A 23,029-nucleotide genomic window follows, 5' to 3' on the forward strand; every position below is an offset into this window, starting at 1 on the left:
TTATACACCTCAAGGTAGAATCATTATGAGATTGTTTAATCATACGTTAACACCTTGACCATAGTCACTAAGAGATCAATGTCACTTAGTATTTAAATCAATAGCTTAACTAGACTAGCAACCTTATCAATATCACACATTAAGTCCATAGACATCGTTATCAACAAAACACTTCAAGTCATTAATGATCAACTTACATCATAACTCACATCAAGCTCTTGAACATCACTATCATCAAAACACCTCAAGTCATTAACAATCAACTTACATCATAACTTTTTAACAATTGTTTTTTATCATGATTTATCCTTCTTAAACATTGATATAAGTACCTCAAACCATTCATAGGATCCAAAACTTAAATATTGATTATCACCATTCACAAACTACATTTTTATTACTTAATCTTCTAAGACATTGTGTAGTCCAAACACCTTATCTAGAGTTATGTATATGATTTCAAATTGATCTTAATTTTCTTATAAAGCTAAGACAATTATCTATAACTTATATATTTACCACAAGATCTAATTCTTCCATCTACTATTTTTTAAAAATACAAAATTGCAACATTTCAGCCTAATTTTGACAATCTATCTTTTACTCACTAATTTGATCATAATTTTAGTTATAAACCTCTTTTTTAGGTGATTCTAACGACATTTAAAAGCTAACATCTAGGGCTACAACTTTTATGAAAATCACAAAATCCAATTGTGCCATTTACTTGTCTAAGCAAGCCAATATATTGCTTAAGCAAGATTAGCTCACTTGGAGTAAGGTAAAATGCACCCAAAGTGAGTGTTACTCGAAACTCTTTGTCAGGATTCGTTTGAGCAAGCCTAATAGTGTGTTTGGATGAGGAATTTAAATGAAGTAATTCATTTATTTGAAGAATTTCAAATTCTTTGAGGTAAAATACCTTGTTTGGATGGAGAATTTATAAGAAATTTGAAATTCAAGCATTTGTGAAATTATTTGAAATAGTAGAATTTTAAATTCTCCAAAAAAAGTGAGAATTTGAAATTTCTCATATTTTTTTCTTCTTCTTATTTCACTTATATATTTTATCTTATCTCTTATCTCTTCATATTTTTAATTATTGAATAGTCAAAAATATTTTTAAAATTATTAAATATTATCTAATATTAATTGTTAAACTTATTAAATATTTAAAAATTAGCTAATGTTTACTTTTATAAAATTTAATTTAAAAATCTCAACATATAAGTATATTTGTAAAATTAATTTTACCATGGTGAAATTAAATTATCATATCCAACCCAATAATTTAAAATTTGATAAATTTGAATTGACTTATCCAAACAAAATATTTTAAGAATGATAGAAATTGAAATCAAAGTAATTTAAATACCAAGAATTTAAAATTCCTTAAATTTGTAAAATTCCTCATCCAAATACACTATAAGGTCACTTGAAACAAAATCAATTCTCTTAGAGCAAGACTATGGTCGCTTGAAGCGAAATACGATAGTCCCAAACGTGAAAATATATTGTTTATGGATCTTTAACCTTCCCTACACCATTCCTAAACACCTTTAACCCAAATCCAACTGGTAAAAACACTCTAGAGGTTACGTTACTCTTCTAAAAGGTACAATTTACACATAAATACATACTCAAGTCATCTCCTCATACAACCACTAATGCATTCTCTTAGGATTTTTCATAGGAACCCCTGAACACCAAAATATACAATTATAAGTCAAACTCAAAAGTTAGCAACACACACACTAATTACTTCAATAAGAACATATAAAGAGAAACAAAGAAGATAAAGACACATTTGAAAAAAAATTGCTTATACATAGACATATAACAAAGACAAGATTGGGGGCCAATTCTACACTAGAACGAGTTTTCTCACTCTCCCTTTACCTTAATGAGTAGAAGAAGACAATCTTACAACTCTAGAGTGGTTTCCTTCACTCTCCGATTCTCTAAGCTTTGAAACATAAAAACGTACGTGAAAAGAAAACATGAAAAGAGTCTAATAAAAAAATTTTCCTTTTAAAAACTTAACCCCTATTTAACCTTTTAGTTAAAACACTTGACTATAGTTCCAAATTCCCTTCTCCTTAATAAATCAATCAACAAATAAAATGCTTAATTATAAAACCTTATTATATATATATATATATATATATATATATATATAAACCCTAAACACACACACGCACATACATATACAAATAAAAACAAATATTAAAACCAACTCAAATAATTATAACAAAATATAATAATTAATATATATATATATATATATAATAAATATATTTTCCTAACATAATTATAATTAAAATAAAATATATAAACAATTATAATAAAACATCTATTTTTTTCTAAATACTTATTATAACAAAATATCATAAAATATATATTTTTTATAAATATTATACAAAATATTTTTTTACAAATATTTATTATTTAATTAAAAACGTTAATAATCATGAAACGTATCTAAAATATTTTATAAAATTTCTTTAATTAATTAAAACCTTAAACCCTAAACATGCACACATACATATACAAATAAAAATAAATATTAAAATCAACTCAAATAATTATAAAAAAATAAAATAATTAATAATTATTATATATATAATAAATATATTTTTTCAACATAATTATAATTAAAATAAAATATATAAACAATTGTAATAAAATATTTATTTTTTTTCCAAATACTTATTATAACAAAATATGATAAAAATATATATATTTTTAATAAATATTATACAAAATAATTTTTAAAAATATTTATTATTTAATTAAAAACATTCATAATCATGGAACGTCTCTAAAATATTTTTTAAAATTTCTTTAATTAATTAAAAGTATAAAAAAATAACCTCCTATTAATGTAAAATAAATAATAATTATACAATTATATTAGTAGAAAATTCAGAATTTTATATCAAATGAATTTAAGTAGATAAAAGACAATAAATTATCCAATGAAAATACGAATATAAAAGATATGAAAAAATATTCTTTTTCGTTTACTATTAATCAAATAGTTTATGATTTGAAGATGAACCATTTAATCAATAGGTATTTCGACAAATATATTTACTTGTGAATTATATTCAAAACAGGATTTTATTTTCTTTCATAAAAATTTTAATTTTAATTTTAATTTGATTTTTTTTTTACTTTTGCATCAAGAACATTTATAATATAAATAATTTTTAACTATTTATGCTTTCCAAGCTTATTTAAGTTGAATAAATATCTTAAGACTTTTATGTAAAAACATCATATGAAATAGTATTAACTTTAGTCAATAATAATATCAAGTGCAAAGAATGTCACTCGTGTCCTGATATCATTTAATGGGCTCCAAATATATATCACCGAGAAAAATAAATATTTTTAATTCTAGTCTTGAAATAATGAGAAATTGGAACATCTATGTTAATTTTAGTCTTAGTTTAAATAAGAATTTTATAAACTCCATTTTAGATGATGTTGATTTTATAAAATTAATTTCAATTTTCAGAAATAAATTAAGTTACATTTTTTTAAGGCAAAGTAATTTATGGTTGAAAGTTGAAACTTATTTCTTTAAGTTTATAGTAAATTTTAATTTTATATGAAATTTGCAACCAAATGTAAAAGTTATGTACATTATCCAGGTTGGTTACCAAAATAGTCAAATATGAGATTTTGAATTTGTGTCTTTCATGACGTGGGTCTGACATTTTTTTGAGAGTATCAAAATTCTACTTGGTAGACATATTTCTTCAAAAAGATTTGTTGGTGGAAGACATAAACTAAGTCCTCTAATGAACTTTAGTCGACTTTCAATCCAGTATGTTAAATCTTATATCAAACTGGACACTTTCTGTGATTTTGAATATCCATAAAAAGTGAACAATAGTATTTGGTCTAAAGATTTTAACATGTCATTGACTCCTTACCTAGTAATTATGGAGGAGTCATCTCCTCTCTACTATTTTATTAAAAAAGTAATGTATATTAATTCAGGAGAAAAAAATTAATTAAAAGCATCTAAAGACAAAAATGAATAATGTGCACTCTTTACCCCACATGCTAATATATATACATATAACAAAAGAGATGATAAAAGAGTTCAAAATAACTTTAAACAAAAAGAAAATTATTCATAAAGCCTCTCAAATAAAGGTATCATCACATCTTAAAACATCACTTTTAACGAAGGAAAGTAAATAAGACATTACAACTAAGGAAACTGACATAAGTCTTAAACATGAAGAAACTAGCAAAATAGGAAATCCTAACTATAATTGCTATGTCACGTCCTATCAGAGCACAACCTACAAGCATATCACAAGACCTAAACCTTATGACTGACATCATCATCAAGATGATCCTCACCTATAAAATACACATAGAACACAACAAACAACAAAAAAGTAAAAAAAAAAAACAGGTCTTACTTTAGATACTAATGTGTGTGAGAAAGGGAGGTGAAGTTTATTGTTAATTAAGCATCAAGTTTATTTTTATCAAAACTTAACTTTTACATTTTTAAACGCCTTGTCATATTTGTTGGATTGTGTATTAATTTTGTTGTTGGATTCCATCCAAATGTTGATTTTCTTTGACTAGAAAAAATGAGTTGATGAATGGTTGGATTTTCTTTGGTTGTTCATGAAGTTGTTCATGAGTTGAGTGTGATGATTTTGGATTATAAATAAATGCATGTTGTATTTTTTAGTTGGTTTGGTGTTTTTTATGGTATATATATGTTGTAGGTGGTGTTGTATATTGTTTTGGATGGTTGGATTTCAGGTTTTGAGTCATTTGGTGGTTATGCTATGTATAGAAACGAGCATAACGCCAAGCTGCCTTTATTACGTCAAACATGGCTCAAGTTAGGGGGCTCTTTACCTTGATCACATTGGGTGCAAGATTGGTAGCGTTAGGCATGGATTAGTGAGAAGTCATTTGACTTAGTAACATCGAGTGTGGAATAAGTGGTGTCGAGCATGAGAACTCGAGAATTCTGTGACTTGGTGACATTGAGCCCTAAGGTTAGGTGCTCAGCATGATCAAGTCAATGGATCACTACCTAATTAACATTGGGCACAGGTTTAGTAACGTCAAGCATGACAGAGGAGGAGACTTTTTGCCTCACCCATGCTAGGCATGGGTAGTTTAGTGTCGGACGTGGGTGAGACAAGGGAACCCCCTATCTCAATGGCACCAGACATCTTGGGGATGATGTTGGGCATGGATTGCCAGTTATTAATATGATGTTTTAAGTTAGTTATGATGAAAAATGTTGATTAAGTTATATGGTTAAGATGACATGATGATGGTTTATTATGTTGGAAGTTGATATGTTGTATAATGATATTTATGTTGTAAAGTGGTAAGTTAATAAACGATGATGTTGTATAAGTTATATGACATTAATCTGATTAAGTTGCTAAGTTGTGTTAGGCATGTAGTATTGATACATGTCTTTGCTAAGATACATAAAAATTAGAGAAAACTTAAAAGTGGATTTAGAAATTTAAATATCTCATTGTGTGAATATACATTGCGGTGCTTTGAGAATCCAATTGAAACCCTTTAATAAGTGCACTAGATTCTAAAGGGTGGTTGTTTTAAGTTGTCTCCTTTAGGTTTTATGTGGTATCCGTTTGTGGGTAAGGTCAAAATATTCATGTATAAAATGACAACCAATTGAGTAAAATACAAAGTTGGGGACTTAGTCCTTAACTAAGTATTAGAAGAACATAGTATTTAAAGGCTAGTCAGTGGGCTAATCCCATCGGCGGCTTAGTGTTAGAAGCTAATGTTGTGGTAAACTCATATCTAAACTATTCTACCTTGACAATAGTACTAGACTTCATAGTTTAAGTGGAAAAACATGATAAATCAATCTGATTGTTGTTTCTAGTTTTATACTAGTTGTTGTTTCTAGCATCATGCCAATCGTTGTTTGTGATTTTATACCAACCATTGTAATTCGGTAGGATCAAACTACTTAAAATATTCACCTCTATTATAAGATATCTCCATAGTTAACATGCGTGATGACGAATTAGTTGTATATTATTGCGTGATGACATGTTGTTAAGTTACAATTGATGGGTTATTTTTTATATGTTGTAAGTCGTGTGAGTAGTATTGGTGATATGTTGAAGTTGTATGATGAAATCAATGTTGTTATTATGTTATTCATGTTGATATGGATGTTGTGATTGTATGATATTTTCATTTCACAAGCTTACCTTGTATTTTTCTTGTGGTGGAAACTACTATGATCATACATTGGTATGGGAGTAGGTCAGGATTAGCATGATTTGTTGGTTGCTTTGGTGGCGAGCCATACTAGTGATGGCTTATTTTGTTGAGGTTACTCATTAGTAGCTAGGTCTTATATAGTCATTTTTTAAGAAAAGATGGTTGATCCAATAAGAAGTGAATTGGATTTTAAAAATTCTTTTTAACTTTCTTAGATAAAAGCTTTCCTAGTGACTTTCCAATTGAACCAATTGATTTTCAACCAAAGTGAAATGGATTGCTGAAAGCACTTATTAATGCAAGTAAGATTTTAACTACCCTACATGCAATGTTCAAGATACAGTAAACATATTAATGAGCCTGTAGTTAGATTAACAAGAAAGTAAACTCAAGTTAAAGGGTAAGAGAAACTTGCACAACAATTTATACTAGTTCAACCTCTTCCATTAGTGACCTACATCTAATCCTTAACTCGATTGAGTATTTTCAGTATTCTTTAATTTCAAAAAGTTTTATAATCACACAACCACATGCAAAACACTTTAGCAAATTAAAGATGCAACTTCTTGAACCCCAAAAGCACCCTTTTAGCACCTCACTACAAGATACCTGTCTTTCTTGAGAAACCTACTCAAGTAATCAAAAAGATTAAGGAAAAATATCACCTGAAATATAGAAAAATAATGAATAGGTGTATCAAGCCTAAACCACTTATTCACAATCCTTCAAGTAGATGATGATGATGATGATGATGACAATTCACTCTCTCGATTGATCATGCTAGAGGTTCCCACAAAGGGTTTCAAACCTCCATTCAAGAAAACACTTTTCTTAAAGCTTACTTAATGATCAAATTTTGTAAAGCATCGATTCTCCTTTAAGTTTTGAGAATGAATTAAAAATGTTGTATAGAGTTTTCTGATTGAAATAATTCATTATTGTTATAAATAATTGATTATTTTGTTCTTCTCAAATCTGAAAATCCATAAAGAACACTTTAATCAATTATTTCTTAAGATAATCGATTATTCTAGAGGTTCACTTTTAAAATAATTTGATTATTTGGATATATAATTGATTATTACAACAAGGTTTTACAAGTTACTGAAAAACAAAGCAAATAATCAATTATTACTAGAGATAATCAATTATTTTGAGTAAAAACTCAATACTTCAATTTTTCATACTAGATTCTCTTTAAACCAATTTTAAACCTCACAAATATCATAAATCATCACTCTAAATGAAGAATCATAAACTAAGAATGATTTAGCACCTAGCTAATGCACAAAGCAAAACATGCACAAGGTAAAACATATAACAAATTATAACTTGCACTCTTATCACTTAAAAGGATATAAAAAATAAATTAGTAATCATCAAAATATTTACAAATTTTTTCTTCTACTTGAGCTTGATCAATAACTTGATTGACAAGTAGAGCTTATTTTGCGTATAGTTATGTTGTGAAGTAAATTGTATATGTGTATAGGACATATATATAACCATAAAACTGTTTTTATTTTTAGCAATTTATTTTTTATCTTATACATGGATAGTTTATATGGTTGTCTATATAGCTGTTACATGATAACCCTAGGAAAATTGTTGTCTATTTCGTTTGTGTAATGACTGAATTATAGTTAATGTAGTGACCTATTCCTTACCTTTTGTTGATCCGAACCAAGAAGAGGAGAGGAGAAAAATCAACTCCATACAACTTTCAAATCACCTAATCAACAAGTCTTAATCAGCTACAAGGAGGATAAGAGAATGGTTTTAGTAGAAAAAGAGGAGAAAATTCTCTCAAGTTTCAGACTACTTTCTCACTAACTTCTCTTTAAGATTCATGTCTTAAGAAAAATCTTACATACCTTTTATTAATTTGAACCAACTTAACTCTAACTCAACTATCCCATAGACAACTTAACCCACAAAGTCCCTTGACTCCATTCTAAAACAATAATACTAACAAAAATCAACAATTAATCATATAATTAATTTACAAAATCTAAAACACACAGTGTTATATTAAATATTTAAGATTATTGTTATAAATATTTAAAATTTGATTAAAGTTTATTTTCAATAAAATTTAATATTAACATTTCAAAATTTTAAACATATCAATTTTTTTTCAAAGGTAAAATTAAATTATCTTATCTAAATTAAAATTTTAAACTTTAAGAAATTTAAATTAATTTATCTAATCAAAATAATTATAAAATGAAGAAATTTTAAATCAAAACAATTCAAATTTTTAGCATTTTAAATTTTAAAATTCATCATCTATATACAACCAAAGATTGAACTAGAAGATGAATCTTTATCCTTATTATTATCAATTAATAAATATCATATTGTTTAATTAACATATTCTACAAAATCAGATGAATGAACAAGGAGATAATAATTCATGAAGAGTTAGTATATATGAAAAAACGTTACTTAAGAAGATAAAATATTAAATAAAAGATTAAAAATTTTATATTAATTTTACTTTTTATTATTTAAACTTTATTATTTATGTTATTTTTTTAATTAATTATTAATTTTTGTAACATCAAATATGTTTTAAAATCTTTTGAAATATGTTAAATTCATAAAATCTTTTAAATCTTATATTAATCAAAAGACATGAAGTTAATATCAAATATTAACTTAAGACATGAACTTAAGATCAAATATTAATTAAAAAATTAAAAGTTTTGTATTAATTTTACTTTTCATTATTTATGTTATCTTTTTTAATTAATTATTAATTTTTGTAACATCAAATATATTTAAAATCTTGTAAGTTTATAAAATTTTTTAAATCTTATATTTTTTTTATATAAATTTATTTAAATTTAAATTACAAATTTTGATTATTTTTTTTTAAATTTCTCAAAATTCATTACATTCTTCAAAATTATTTTAGATTTCTCAAGACTTATCTTTTAAAATTTATTACTTTCATGTTAAAATAATGTTTTGAAATATGTGTAAAACAAACATTAGAAAAGTAAAAAAACATAACACTTTTTCAAAATAGCAAAGTGGACACTTAAGTCAAAGGAATGTAGAAGAAGTAAAGAAAAAATAAAAGTTTTTTTTTAATTTTATTAATTAGTCTTGATCACCGATATTACATCCAATTCTTGATAACTTGATCAAGTCTTAATATCTTTCATAAGAATGTAAGTATTTTTTCACAAACTACTGTTAACTCAACCTAATGTCTCTTCAAGTAAACTTATAAAGTATTCTTTGAATAACAAAACTTCTCTAGGTTTTAAAATCAAGTATTCTTTAAATAACAAAATATCTTTAGGCTTCAAGCTAAAACACATGATTTAAGCAAGGTAAAATAACAAATGAGTTCATCTTACACGCGAGACATAATAAACTTTTAAGTACAATAATTTATAAAGAAATGAAGAATAAAATGAATGAGAAAATTTCGCTAAGGTTCAAGCTCCTTTATATATATATATATATATATATATATATATATATATATATATGTGATATTTGAAGATGACTATTACAAATCATTAAATAGCACTCTTTGAAGTAATTAAATATTTAATATTTAATGAAATAATTAAATATTTATATTATATAATTTAATTTAAAAATAATTAAGTAAACATCACATGTTTGTATGACACAAGTTTTCTATGAAATAAGATGTAAAATTAATAAATCGGGTTACCAATTAATTTTATGTCATATATTAGCCATGATAATTAATTAATGTCAGATATTTATTTTTAATTAATTTTATCTTGGGACTAAAATTTGACATTAACTAATCGCTTATTAATCTGTAGATTTCAACCCAAGATATTTAACATTTTAGTATTTCACAATAATAGTTAAATGCAGTAGGCAAATTAAATGAGTTCAACGCTTAAAAGAATTTGGGCAATTCTAAGAATGGAAAACACTTCCCAAAATATAACACAATGTTCCTTAAGTGATGAATAACATAAGACCAAAAGTGGTACAGAAAATTTATCAGATTAAGAAAAAATAAAAGTTAGAGGCAATTAATAAGTAATTAAATTCCCAAGATCGGCAAAAATCATCACTTCACCGATTACTTCTCCAACTTGGGTATTTTTTCCAAATTGTGGCCATCAATTTCCTACATCATCAAAGACATATGGGGACCCTTTTTCTTCGTACCATTTCATATAATTCATATAATTCATATATCACTCCATATACATAAACAATCAGTGAGATAAGTCTCACAGTTCTATCACTCACGAGATTCAACCTCAAAACTTTTCCTTGTCTCCGTTTTGAATTGACTCTCACCTTTCTCGCATTTTTAATTATCCTTTTTTGTTTTCCGTACATTTAAATCTGTGATCTATCTACATGTGTGCAACAAGGTTAGAAATCTTTTTTAGATTCTTAGACTCATTCGCGTTCTTCTCAACTCCAATCCACCATACAACCCAAGAAAAATCCACAGGTTCGTTATCTCTTTCTTTTTTTTTTTGTTAATTTTTTTTTAATTTTTTAACTTTGTTTCGGTTCTTAGATCTTATGTAACCGCGTTTGGTTCTACATATGTTCATCCCAGATGTAATTTTTTACATTTATTCATAAGTTATAGTTTCACACATTTTGCAGCATACTCTGTATGTGATTCTTATAGTTTATTCCAAAGCTAGTAGTTATAGATTTCAATTCACGTTTTAAAGCACAATTGACGTAATTTCTGGCTTTTGAATCAATTTCCAAACACCCATTATATTTATAATAATATATTTATGCATCATGTACTCACCCAATTTTCTCTGTTCTTCTTCTTTCTTCTTCCTCAGCCACCATTTAAAAGAAAAGGCCTTGGTCTTCAATTTTTGCAATACATCCAATTGGGCGAAACTCACCGACCCAATTGAAGACCCATTCCAAAGTTTGCTTCTTTGAGCATCAACATTAACAAGAAGCTCAAAACCTCAAAAGGGCACAAAAAGCATTAAAACGGTCGAAAAAAAACAGAGCATGAGAGAGAACAACGTTGTGATCACGAGGCAAGAGAATTACGGATCGGGGCATTCTCGTCATTACAAGGACGCAATCTGGTGGCCGTTCATGAAATCGCTGTCGAGATCCACCGCGGTTATCGCCTTCTCCGTCGTGCTCATCGTCGGCGCGTTGGTTTACACGCGCACGCTCGACACGCATGTGAGTATATCATTACTATTCTTATTAACCTTTTTTGCATCCAACGTTGATTGGCTCAATGTGTGTGCAATTTTTAACGTTAGTTGATTACATGTTTGTTTCGTGAGTTGCGGTTGTATGAAACAGAGACACGCATGGGAATTCCTTATGCATGGCTGAAGAAATGACATTGTCGTTTCTTCAGTTACCCCGTTATATCGGTGTGGGTGAAACATGTCTCACTTAATCTTCTACCCATTAATTACATATTTGCATGTTAATGTGGTAATTTGCTACTTATAAATATATTAAATGCACAAAGAATGTAATATAGTATGGCACTAGAGGTCCAATTATTTAACCATCATGTGTTATTGTGCAAAAAGTATTTCTAACCTTTTTTTAGAAGTTGGTTTAAGCTCATTCCATTTAGAAACACTAGACTAGACTATACATAACTTGTTTAAATATTTTAGATACTTGTCTATTGATTAAACTAGTTTAATAGTAGTATAAAGATGACATAAAAGTTGTATGAAAGATAGTGTGTGTGGATGAGAGGAAGAGGAATATGTTAGCTATTTAGGTGTAACTCATTGGAAAGTCAGATATAAATGTGGTAGGTTTAACCCTTTCTACCAAAGTCAAAAATTAAGTGGGAAACATAAAAACAAAGGTGAAAACACTCGGGGTAGCTTATAGTTAGGGGAGCTCAATATCTTACTTGACCAAACAATTTGACTAACTCGAGGAAGACAATTGAACAGGTGTTCAAGTTTTGAAAATGAAACCTAATATGCATTAAACTTGTGCCACATTTTGGTTTGGCAGACCACTTACACAAATTCAATGTTACATTTTAAATTTTTTTTTTATATATTTGAAAATTAGTATTCAATTATAAGACTTTTTATTTTAGTTAATATTTTTATAAAGTAATAATATTTTTGGGTTAATATAATTTATTTTGAAATACATATATCAAAAAGTCTTAGGTTAATTTAGCATTTGAGTATTAAAGTAATTAACTTTAAAATAATTATAAAAAAAAAAGCCTTGAACATTGTGCAGAATATATGATCATCAATTGAAAGATAAGTACTATCGAAAAACTGAAGTATAAAAAACAAAACAGACACACTGTTGTTGAAGGGAACACAACGTGGTGAAGTTGGAGAGCATAGAAAGCGATTAAAATAATATATATAAATTATAATATAGAATTCAAAAAATATATATTAACAGTACAGTACATTGTTACATTATTATTCAATCAATCATGAATACTTTATAATTAAAAATATTAAACCTATAATAATTCTTTAAAATTTAAACATATAATAACTTTTATTTAATTAATTTTTGCTAAAAAATTCCCTGGCCTAACATGCGCCGCGAGTGTCGGTTAACCAGACATGGAGAAATTCAAAGATTGAGTTGTAATGAAGGCTGTGTAGGTCACACGTGTTCTTAAAATTTTCCGACACACCGAAAAAGAGGGACCAACTATTGACTTAGGGATCACGAGCCTTGTAATTTTGCGCCACCCGATTCTTGCACGTAAATTTGTTTAGTTTAGACCCATAACTTTGACGTTGTTGTACACTTGCATTACTAAATTATGCAATTTAAAGGATAGTTTAAAGACCTAGAAGGCTAGGACTAGAATCGCACTGCACCAAACTAGGACGCGTGTTTCATTCTCATTATCTATCTTTTCTAAAGGATTCAAATCTTTGAAGTAAGTCTTACGATTTCATTCTCATGCAACTTACTGTAGTTTATTTACGTTTTTCTAGTTCAGCACGCTCAAAGCTACGTGGGTTATACGTAGTTGTTTTATTTTGGAAGTTTGTTTGACTATTTGTAATTGTCATATAACTAGGACTCTTAATTTATACTTCCTTACAAATGAGAATATGACAAGTTAGGTTAGTCCTTTAATACATAAGATGAATATGTGTGATAAAATTAAAATTTAAAATTTCACTTATTATCTATTATAGATTTTTTTTAAAAGTATGATGTAATTTATTAATTTATTTAAAAATTTATTTTACATTAACAAATAAATAAATTTAATTTTAAATAAGTTAAAAAATATATTTTTAAACATGTGTGCGAGTCTTTTTTTAATTTGCAAGAAAAAAATAGTTTATTCTATTATTAATAAATTTATATTTGTTTTAAAAATTTAGATTTTAAAAGAACAAAAAAAAAAAAAAAAACTAACATAAAAGGGATAACTCATTTATACTTATGTATATTAATTATACTCACGAATAAGTTGTGATGAAAGAAGTTGATTTCATATATAAAATAAGCGTTCTTAATATTTTTTTACATCTCATTTGAAATATTCTAAATAATAAGCTATGAAAATAAAGGAAAGAAAACACAAGCAAAGATGCTATTGTTTGAGTTTCTATTTTCTATTTCTTGATTTTGTATAAATAGAAAATTTAAAATGTTTAAGTGTAGTAGAAAGGCAAACAATATAGACAATTTGATTTTTGTATTATAAATGTAAATTATTATTTTTTTAATTATATTATGCAGTTAAATAGGTTAATCTATTAAGTCTAACAAGATTTTTTTATAAGCTTAAGCTCAATATTTTTAAATAAATAGACTTTTGTAAAAGTCTAAGCTTAACTTTTTTATTAAATAGGTCAGGTTAGACTTTAAATAAGTTATACCATAGACTACAATTTAAGGCTTCATTCCCATCCTTACTTGTACCCTCTCAACATCTAGTCGAGATAATGTTCCTACTAAGTCTCCATGCCTTTCACATTCGAGACTAGTGCGTAAGTATACCTTCCCAGCATCCTGTTTAGAAAGTGTTATGACCAAGCCTATGCTCTTTTTCACACTCAAAGTTGGTTAGCAAGTGTACCCTCTAGACATCTCATCGAGAGGATGTCCTAACTTAGCCTCTACACCTTCCACACTCGAGGCTGGTGGACAAATGTACCATCTCAACATTAAGATGAGAGTGTGTTCCGATCCTTTCAATATTTTGTTGAGAATATGTTCTGACCCTCTCAATATTTCATGGATAGTGTGTTCTGACCCTCTCAATATTTTGTAGATAGTATCACTTAAGCCCTTTCTCTTTCTTCACCACTTATACGTGGTCGAGCAACTAACCATTACACCATGTAGGGCCTTGATTTTAACCTAATGGCTTGGCAATATTTGGCACAAAATCCAACCATTAATAGCTATGACTGGGCACCAAAATATGGTTCCCAAATCCACACAAAATCCCATAAATCTTAGGGACCATGAAGGCATAATAAGTGAGTATAAAACCCCCACTATAAGGCAAAGGATAAACATGACACACTTTTGAATGCTCTAGTCATAGATAACTACTAGGTTATCTCTAGTATATTTTTTAGATTGGAACATTTTGACGCTTACTATGAGACTATGGTAAAACCTTTCCTATGCCCCAAAATGATCTTTTTAACAAGAGTTGGGAGGTTTTGGAGGAGATGGTGAAGGTGAACTAGGAATCACAATATAATCCAATGATGGAAGAACTCGTGGCCATGGTTAATGGCTTGAGGGAGGAGAATGTTCAGGCCAAAAAGAGGGAAGAGGAGATAAGGAAAAAGAATGAAGAAATCTCATTAGAAGGTGGAGGAAATGTAGACGACGATGTAAGCAAACATAAGGAGGATAGACAAGGAGATGACGACGAAGTTGCCAAAAATTTCTAGCCATTTTCTAGGGGGGTATTATCTTGCAGAATTATATGGTGCCCAAGGTGGACCCCATTCAAAGGGACAAATAATCCAAGTCAACACTTGATAAACTTTTATGCTAAGATGGTGATCAGTAATGGTAGTCGAGTTAGGTGGAAGATGCTTACGAGAACCTTGAAGAAAGGGACACTATATTGGTTTAGTAGTTTGTCATATTGATCGATCACCAACTTTAATGAGCTTTCCCATTTGTTTGTAGCCTAGTTCACTGCAAATAAGCTCAAGCCTTTAACGACTATTGACCTCTTCGATTTGAAGTAGTAATCTAGCAAATCCTTGAAGGAATCCCTCTTGAGATTTAATGAGATGGTGTGAGAATAACAACTACAGACGAGATGATGTCGACTACTACCTTCCAAAAGGGGATATTGTCAGGCGATTTTTAGGAATCACTAGAAGGATAAGACCTTAAACCATGGTCGAGGTCAGGTTGTATGCCTTGTGCTACATCGAATTAGAAAAGGATGTTAGTAAAAGTGGTGAGGAGGAGAAGTGTTTAGGTCTTGTGATGAAGGGGATAACAAGTCAAGACCATCTAATTCGCAAGTCTAATCTTGACCAAAAGGCGAGACAACTATGCTCTAAGATGAGATAAGGGAGATATGAAAATAGAGTATGGAACACAAAGAAGGGATGGATGTGGTAAGGATGAAATGCAGACAAAACATTGAATCTCTTTGAATGTTCCTAAGTGACATATTCTTAGGGAATAAAAAATGCTAACCTATTTACTTTTTTTTTTACCACAACTAATAATATATAGATAGGGTCAGAGAAGTTAGAGTGGTGTGAGTTTCATAAGACATTTGGTAACAACATGAAAAAATGTTTTGTTCTTATAAAAAAAAATTGAACTCTTGATAAAGAAGGGACATTTATCAAAATGTTTTTTTTTTTCCAAAATTATCCTTATACTACTTTTATCTCTCAATTAAATCTCACCTCTCTCTTAACCAATTAAAGTTTTATATTTCTTTTTTCTCATAATTAATATTGTTCACTTTTCTAACCAATTAGAATGTATGTCTTTTAAAGAATCTCTAATTAATGTATTATCAAATTAAGAGATCTTTGTTTTAATTATGGTTATTTATGTCTAAAAATAATTAATACACCAAATATTATGAATTGGATCTTATATATATATATAAAATAAATAATCATTCTAAGTTGGGTCTTATAAATAAGAATGAATCTAGTAACTAATTTATCAAAATCAACAAAAGTAATTAAGATAGTTAGTTTTTCATTAATAATGTCGTAGAATTAAATTTTATTCTAAAAGATACTTTGAATTGATTGGTTTAAATAGTGATAATATTAAATGACACTACACTTAATTCAAGAGATAAATTTTTTCAATGATGAATCTAACTTGTATTGTTAATGCATTAATAAATACATCCACTTACATGAGGGTATAAAAGAAAATTAGTAATTAAATATCTTAAAGTAGTCACTTGTTTCTTATAATTAGGGTAAAAACTGTACCTATCTGTTTCTTATATAAAAGACTAAAGGAAATATTAATTACTATATCCAGTCCTAATTATAAGTAATGGACAAATAATTAAGATAAAAAGAAATTAATTTAGTTATTTTTTATTATTAATTTTATCATAAATTTCAATTTTATTCCAAAATTACTCTTTATTTTAAGTGGTTGTTACATTCAATACTATTTATAAGTAAATACATTAAAAAATAGAGTTATACAATTAACTAGGGTATAAAATAAACTACTCCTAAGTAATTTTGAAAGTCAATAAAATTTTAAATTAAGATAAAAAAATCCAACTTATGGCTTATAATTAAAACAAATATTGAAAAACAATATTAAACTAATGCATGTAATTACTGCTGTCCAATGCATTAGTTAACCCGAGGATTTTTGTCGTCAAGGATTTTTAGGAAAACCGCTTGAATCTAATCATTGCTTTATTTTACTGTAAAATAAATTAATATTTAAAATTAAATTTGCATTAACTTTAGGAAAACCGCTCGATTAATGTTGTGTGTCAAATTCATTGATTAGTTGTAGCAGCAGAAATGACATTAGTCTTTGATTTTTAAAAAATTATTAGCTGGTTTTAAGTACTTATTTTCTTTTACAAGATTTAAATTAAATATATATCATGCAGTGATTTTAATAATTACGCGAAAGATGCATGGTAAAAGAAAAGTGTTGGAATCTAGATTTTTTTTTTCTTGCAGTGTTACTGTGTCACCCTTCCTTCTGAGTTCTAAGTTCTAACACAATGCATGATACTGATGTGCAGCCCATAATTTCGGGAGGTTCATCGACGAAATCAGCACTGGGCACATCCACATACCAAGTGTTCCGCGCGCAAATAGAAACCCCAGTGAACTGCAGCGCGTACAACCACACCCGAACATGCCCCAGAAACGGCGGGCACGAAAAGGGGAGCGAGGAGAGGGTCGGAGCGAGCGCCACGTGTCCGGAGTACTTCCGGTGGATCGACGAGGACCTGCGGGCGTGGGCGCGTACCGGAATAACGCGGGAGATGGTGGAGCGGGCGAGGGCGACGGCGAACTTCAGGGTGGTGATCCTGAACGGGAGGGCGTATTTGGAGACCTACGAGAAGGCGTTTCAGACGAGGGACGTTTTCACGCTCTGGGGGATTCTGCAGATGCTCAGAAGGTACCCTGGGATGCTTCCCGATTTCGAGCTCATGTTTGATTGCGTCGATTGGCCCGTCGTCTCCGCCGATCGCTACGCCGGCCCCAATGCCGGGCCCCCGCCCCCTCTCTTCCGCTACTGTGGGAATGATGACACATTGGACATTGTCTTCCCTGATTGGTCTTACTGGGGATGGTAACTTCCCAAGTTTTACCCTTTTTTCTCTTCTCCACTAAACTTATTGTTAAAATGTGATACAAATTCTTTGAATAAGTTAGATTATTCTTGAAAAATAAGTAAATATATTCTAGTAATTACTGGATGATACAAATTCTAGAATTACGTAGATAATTACATATAGATAAAAATTTATCTTAGATAAATATCTCTAGAATCTTTTATATAAAATTAAATGGTAATTTTGACATATTTGTAACCAAGCAACTAGTAAGTTATTTTTACTTAAATCTATTCTACTTCTCTAAACTAGTTTTCCTTTCAACTAAGTTTATCAATATAAATTTGCCTTTCCATTCTTTCTACCAATCAAAAAAGTTTTTACTATTTGATAATTCCTAAACTAATACTTATCGTGCAGTTGTTTGATCAAAATTCAAATTTTACTTTAATATTATGTATTTATATTTAATACAGTTTATTGGTACTGTTCTTTGATATCAATTTAAGTTTTACTATATATTATGTATTTATATTTAATGCGAGTTTCATTAATTTTGTGTATATTATTGAGATAAAATTTTAATTTTGACTAAAAAATAATATCAACCGCATGTAAAGAAGTGTACTAAAGTTTTATTGTTTAATTATTTGTATATCTATGCTGCATAGGCCTGAGGTTAACATAAAGCCATGGGAGCTTTTGTTGGTTATTTGTATATCTCAGCTGCATAGGCCTGAGGTTAACACAAAGCCATGGGAGATTTTGTTGGTTAATTATTTTACCCTTTTTTCTGTCCTCCACTAAACTTATCCGTACACTTCCTTGTTTGCATTGGATACTTTGTCCAGTAAGAATTGAAATTTTACTTTATTATATTTAATGTAGGTTTCATTAATGTACTTAAATCCTAAATTCTAAACCCTAAACTCTAATTCAATATCAACAATGCATAAGGAAGTGTACTTAAATTTTGTTGTTTAATTATTTGTACATCTATGCTGCGTAGGCCTGAGGTTAACATAAAGCCATGGGAGATTTTGTTGGGAGAGTTGAAAGAAGGCACCAAGAGGATACCATGGCTGAACAGAGAGCCGTATGCTTACTGGAAAGGTAATCCAACAGTTGCTGAAACAAGGCAGGATCTCATGAAATGCAATGTTTCTGACAAACAAGAATGGAATGCTCGTTTGTATGCTCAGGTATCACTCTTCTTAGCTTTGTTCTATCGCGAATTTGAAAATATATAGTTCTATTATTTGAATATCAAAATTTTAATACTGTACATAATCATATATGCATATATTATTTTTATTTTTAGTTTTTTTTTTTCAAATACAAGTTTCTTAAAGTACATTTAATATTAAAAGAAACAACTTTTTATTGTTCCATTTTCAAATTTATGGAAGTTTTCCAATTTGAAAATTCCCATATTGAATGTTTGACTTACCTGACTAGCGAATTTGAATGAGTTATGAATATACTGCATTCAATACTTAAAAGAAAAATTTTGTCACATATAATAGTTTTATATAATTTAAAATGAAATTCTACTAAAGGTAACCAGTTAAATTTTTCAACAAAAATTAGTTATTGGTGAAGTTGATAGATAACCTCTACCAATAACATGATTAAAAAAATGATTTAAAAGAGTTTTCTTTTGGTGGAATGTTAATGTGATTTGTACCAAAATATTGAAAGTTAATAGACTTTTAGTGCACATGTATTATTTATTTACTTTTGCTTGTCGGTTTTGGACCTTATAGGGACAGATTGGGGGACAATGTTGTCTTGATTCCCTTCATATTTTTTCCTTGAATTCCTTCCACAGCTCTTTTGCATTCTCCATAATATCCTTGTTGAATCAATCTGAGGTCCTTTCGCAATTAAAAAACCAAATTCTTAATGTTCTTGCACAACTCTTGCATTTTCCATACATGACATGGTTGAAAGCAGACTTGGTCAAATAGTGTTTTAGAATTCAAGATATTAACATGAATAGTTCACTAATTTTCCAACTTAAAAGACCTTTCTATCGATAATACCCCACTTTCTTCAGGCCTCCAGCAAGATCTATAATGCGCGAGCCTATTCATAATTTAGGTAATAAAATGATGGTGTCTTTTTTTTTTTTTTTTTCCTGACAGTTATGTTTTGGTCCGCCGTGTTTTATTGGTTCTTCATCTCTTGTCATCATTCCATGGCTGTCATCAAATATAGACTCAGGGTAGGATTTTAAAGCCATATGGATCTTGTTACCATAATAATCTACAATTGTGAAATGAATTTTCTCTCTTTTCCCTTTTCTCATAACATAGGAGCAATTATATATAGAGATTCCTATAATTGCTCTAGAATCACTAAATACATTAATACAATGAGAAAAATAATTATGCACTGTCTGTGTAAAACAATTATATTGTGTCATCTAATCCGAAACTACTATATATATATATATATATATATATGATAAGTTTATTAGCTTTTAGAATGACTACAATTTAAAAGTCATACAATAGTAATTTTTATTGGTTGATACGGTGTATGACCATTAAATTCTTTACAAATATAATATGATGGCTTGTTAAAAAGTTATAAAATATTCATACAACGATGAAAATTACAGGAAGCCTATTGACAAATGAAAATTTCGTTCCAGGATTGGGGACGAGAATCACAAGAAGGGTACAAGAAATCAGACTTGGCAAGCCAATGCACTCACAGGTATAACATTCAAACTTTGCACTCATTTTATGAAACATGAAAGGGACAAGTTGGAATTCTTGCTTGAGTTAAAATTTTCTGTAGTAATTAATATGATTTTGGTTATTGAATATGTGTAGTTTATCAACAACTAAATGTTTCAATTCAATCACGACTTGTGCAGATATAAAGTGTACATTGAAGGTTCTGCTTGGTCAGTGAGTGAAAAATACATTCTGTCATGTGACTCTGTCACTTTACTTGTAAAACCCCATTACTATGATTTTTTCACAAGAGGGCTGATTCCGACCCACCACTATTGGCCCATAAAGGAAGATGACAAGTGCAGGTCCATTAAGTTTGCTGTGGATTGGGGTAACAATCACAAGCAAGAGGTAATCTTGATGTTTTACTAATTCACATTTTCTATAATATAATCCTTACCCATTTTAATCTTAATACAAATCTCACTTATGAAAATGTGATTTTCAAGATTATTTAAACTTACCAAAAAATAAAATTATAAAAAGTACGCTTTTTTAAAAAGTATTTTTAAGAACCAAATAGAAATATTTTTTAAAATAAGTATATTAGACAAACACATCCAAAATGTATAAAATTGTTTATTTGATTAAAAGAAAAAAATTTTCTTAAAAAGAGTTAAAAGAAAATCACTAAATATAATGAGGTCAAACCTGACTAAATAGTTAAAATCAATTCAATTTCAAACACCTTAATTTTAAGATTTAGATGATATCCTTAGTCAACAAGCTTAGCATGCATGTTTCACCCCATACAGCATTACACAATCCATATGTGCTTAGACAAATAATAAACAATAATTAATGTCAACCATTTGGGAAGAAAGAGATATGAAATAAATTAAATATCTTGCACAATCTTTATCTTATCTTTTTTTCATTTCGTTGCTGTTTGTGTTTAATTCATCAGGCACAAAATATTGGCAAGGCAGCAAGTGATTTCGTTCAAGAAGAGCTAAAGATGGATTACGTGTACGACTACATGTTTCATCTCTTAAATTCATATGCTAAACTGTTCAAATACAAACCCTCTATAGGTGTTAATGCTACTGAACTATGTGTGGAGTCTATGGTTTGTGGAGCAGAGGGAACAGTAAAGAAATTTATGATGGAATCATTGGTGAAGGGTCCTTCAAACACCAGCCCTTGCACCATGCCTCCCCCTTACGACCCTCCATCTTTGCAAGCGCACTTAAAGAGGAAGGAAGATTCAATTCAACAAGTTGAATCATGGGAAAAAAGTTACTGGGAAAAGCAAAATAGGAAATCTTAATGTATATTTTTCCCATGTTCAAATGACCATATGCATTCTTAGAATATTGTCCCTCTTCCACATACATATAGGGTTCTCTAATTAGGGGGATACAAATAGAATCTAGATTACCTTGTACTTGGCTAAATAAGCCCTTATCCTCCTCTTGTACGAATTGAGTTTTAGATTTTGCGGAAAAAAAATTGTTTGTTAATTTTTGTACCAACGGTTCAAGGTTTTGCAACCCAGTAGCATCTATTGCGGGTTTGTCAGAGATTATTAGGTATTGTGAATATGCAAAATTTAATTGAAATGCACTTAAGAGTGTAAACATTTGTTACACCATCAACTCATCAACGGTTTACATTTCAATGTGATATGAAAATGGTAATATATTGTTAGTGTTTGAACTATGCTGAAGAAAGCCAAATTAGAAGACCTGATGAAACTGCAACCAAACTTTCTAACAATCTATTTTCCATATAAGATGCACCTTTCTTCGTTGTGGCCGTTTCATCTGTCTCCAGGTTTCTACCATTCTGGGAACTTCCTTCAGCTAAATACACAAATAACACATTATAAATAAACGCAAATTTTAATTTTAATACTACACCATTGAAACTCAAATAAAATCCAAAACTTAATATTTTCTAATAAGGATCGCTACCAGGAGTGGGATAAGGACTGATAGAGCCACCATTGGTGTTCTGACCCAATTTATTAAAAGCTTGAGCTTCAGGTGATTTAGGATCCAAGTGCAGAACTGCTGCTCAAAGCATTTCAAAAATCACACAGTAGTTTCTTCAAATAGAATATAACCTCAAATGCTTTTAATTTTTTAACTTTCAGAAACAAACTAAAATTGGCATACAGTGTGTTTGATGTGTTTTTGTTTATTAGTTTTTATAAAACAGTTTTCAAAAACTTATTTTTAGAGAATAGAGGTGAGGCAAGACAAGATGTGAAAGTGTAAGGAAAGGATGAATAATTGAAAATTTAAAATAACTA

General features: G+C 28.9%; 1 protein-coding gene across 1 annotated transcript; it reads left to right on the forward strand.

Annotated features, from left to right (window-relative positions):
* Positions 1 to 10,396: 10,396 nt before the first annotated feature.
* LOC109789968 (uncharacterized) lies at positions 10,397 to 22,238 on the forward strand. Its single transcript, XM_020349040.3, has 7 exons — positions 10,397 to 10,732; positions 11,088 to 11,451; positions 17,486 to 18,042; positions 19,035 to 19,227; positions 20,685 to 20,749; positions 20,913 to 21,123; positions 21,680 to 22,238. The coding sequence occupies exons 2-7, from the start codon at positions 11,269 to 11,271 to the stop codon at positions 22,040 to 22,042; spliced, it is 1,572 nt and encodes a 523-aa protein (XP_020204629.2). The 5' UTR covers positions 10,397 to 10,732; positions 11,088 to 11,268; the 3' UTR covers positions 22,043 to 22,238.
* The last annotated feature ends 791 nt before the right edge of the window (positions 22,239 to 23,029 follow it).

This window comes from Cajanus cajan, chromosome 1 (assembly GCF_000230855.2).
Source record: "Cajanus cajan strain Asha chromosome 1, NIPB_CcT2T_4, whole genome shotgun sequence".
NCBI classification, from domain to species: Eukaryota; Viridiplantae; Streptophyta; class Magnoliopsida; order Fabales; family Fabaceae; genus Cajanus; species Cajanus cajan.

Bases quoted from the DNA above. Each gene is read 5' to 3' on its own strand.
- LOC109789968 (XM_020349040.3), top strand. From the start codon at position 11,269: ATGAGAGAGAACAACGTTGTGATCACGAGGCAAGAGAATTACGGATCG. The intron at 19,228-20,684 runs GTATCACTCTTC...ATTTCGTTCCAG, and splicing joins ATGCTCGTTTGTATGCTCAG to GATTGGGGACGAGAATCACA. The intron at 21,124-21,679 runs GTAATCTTGATG...TTAATTCATCAG, and splicing joins GTAACAATCACAAGCAAGAG to GCACAAAATATTGGCAAGGC.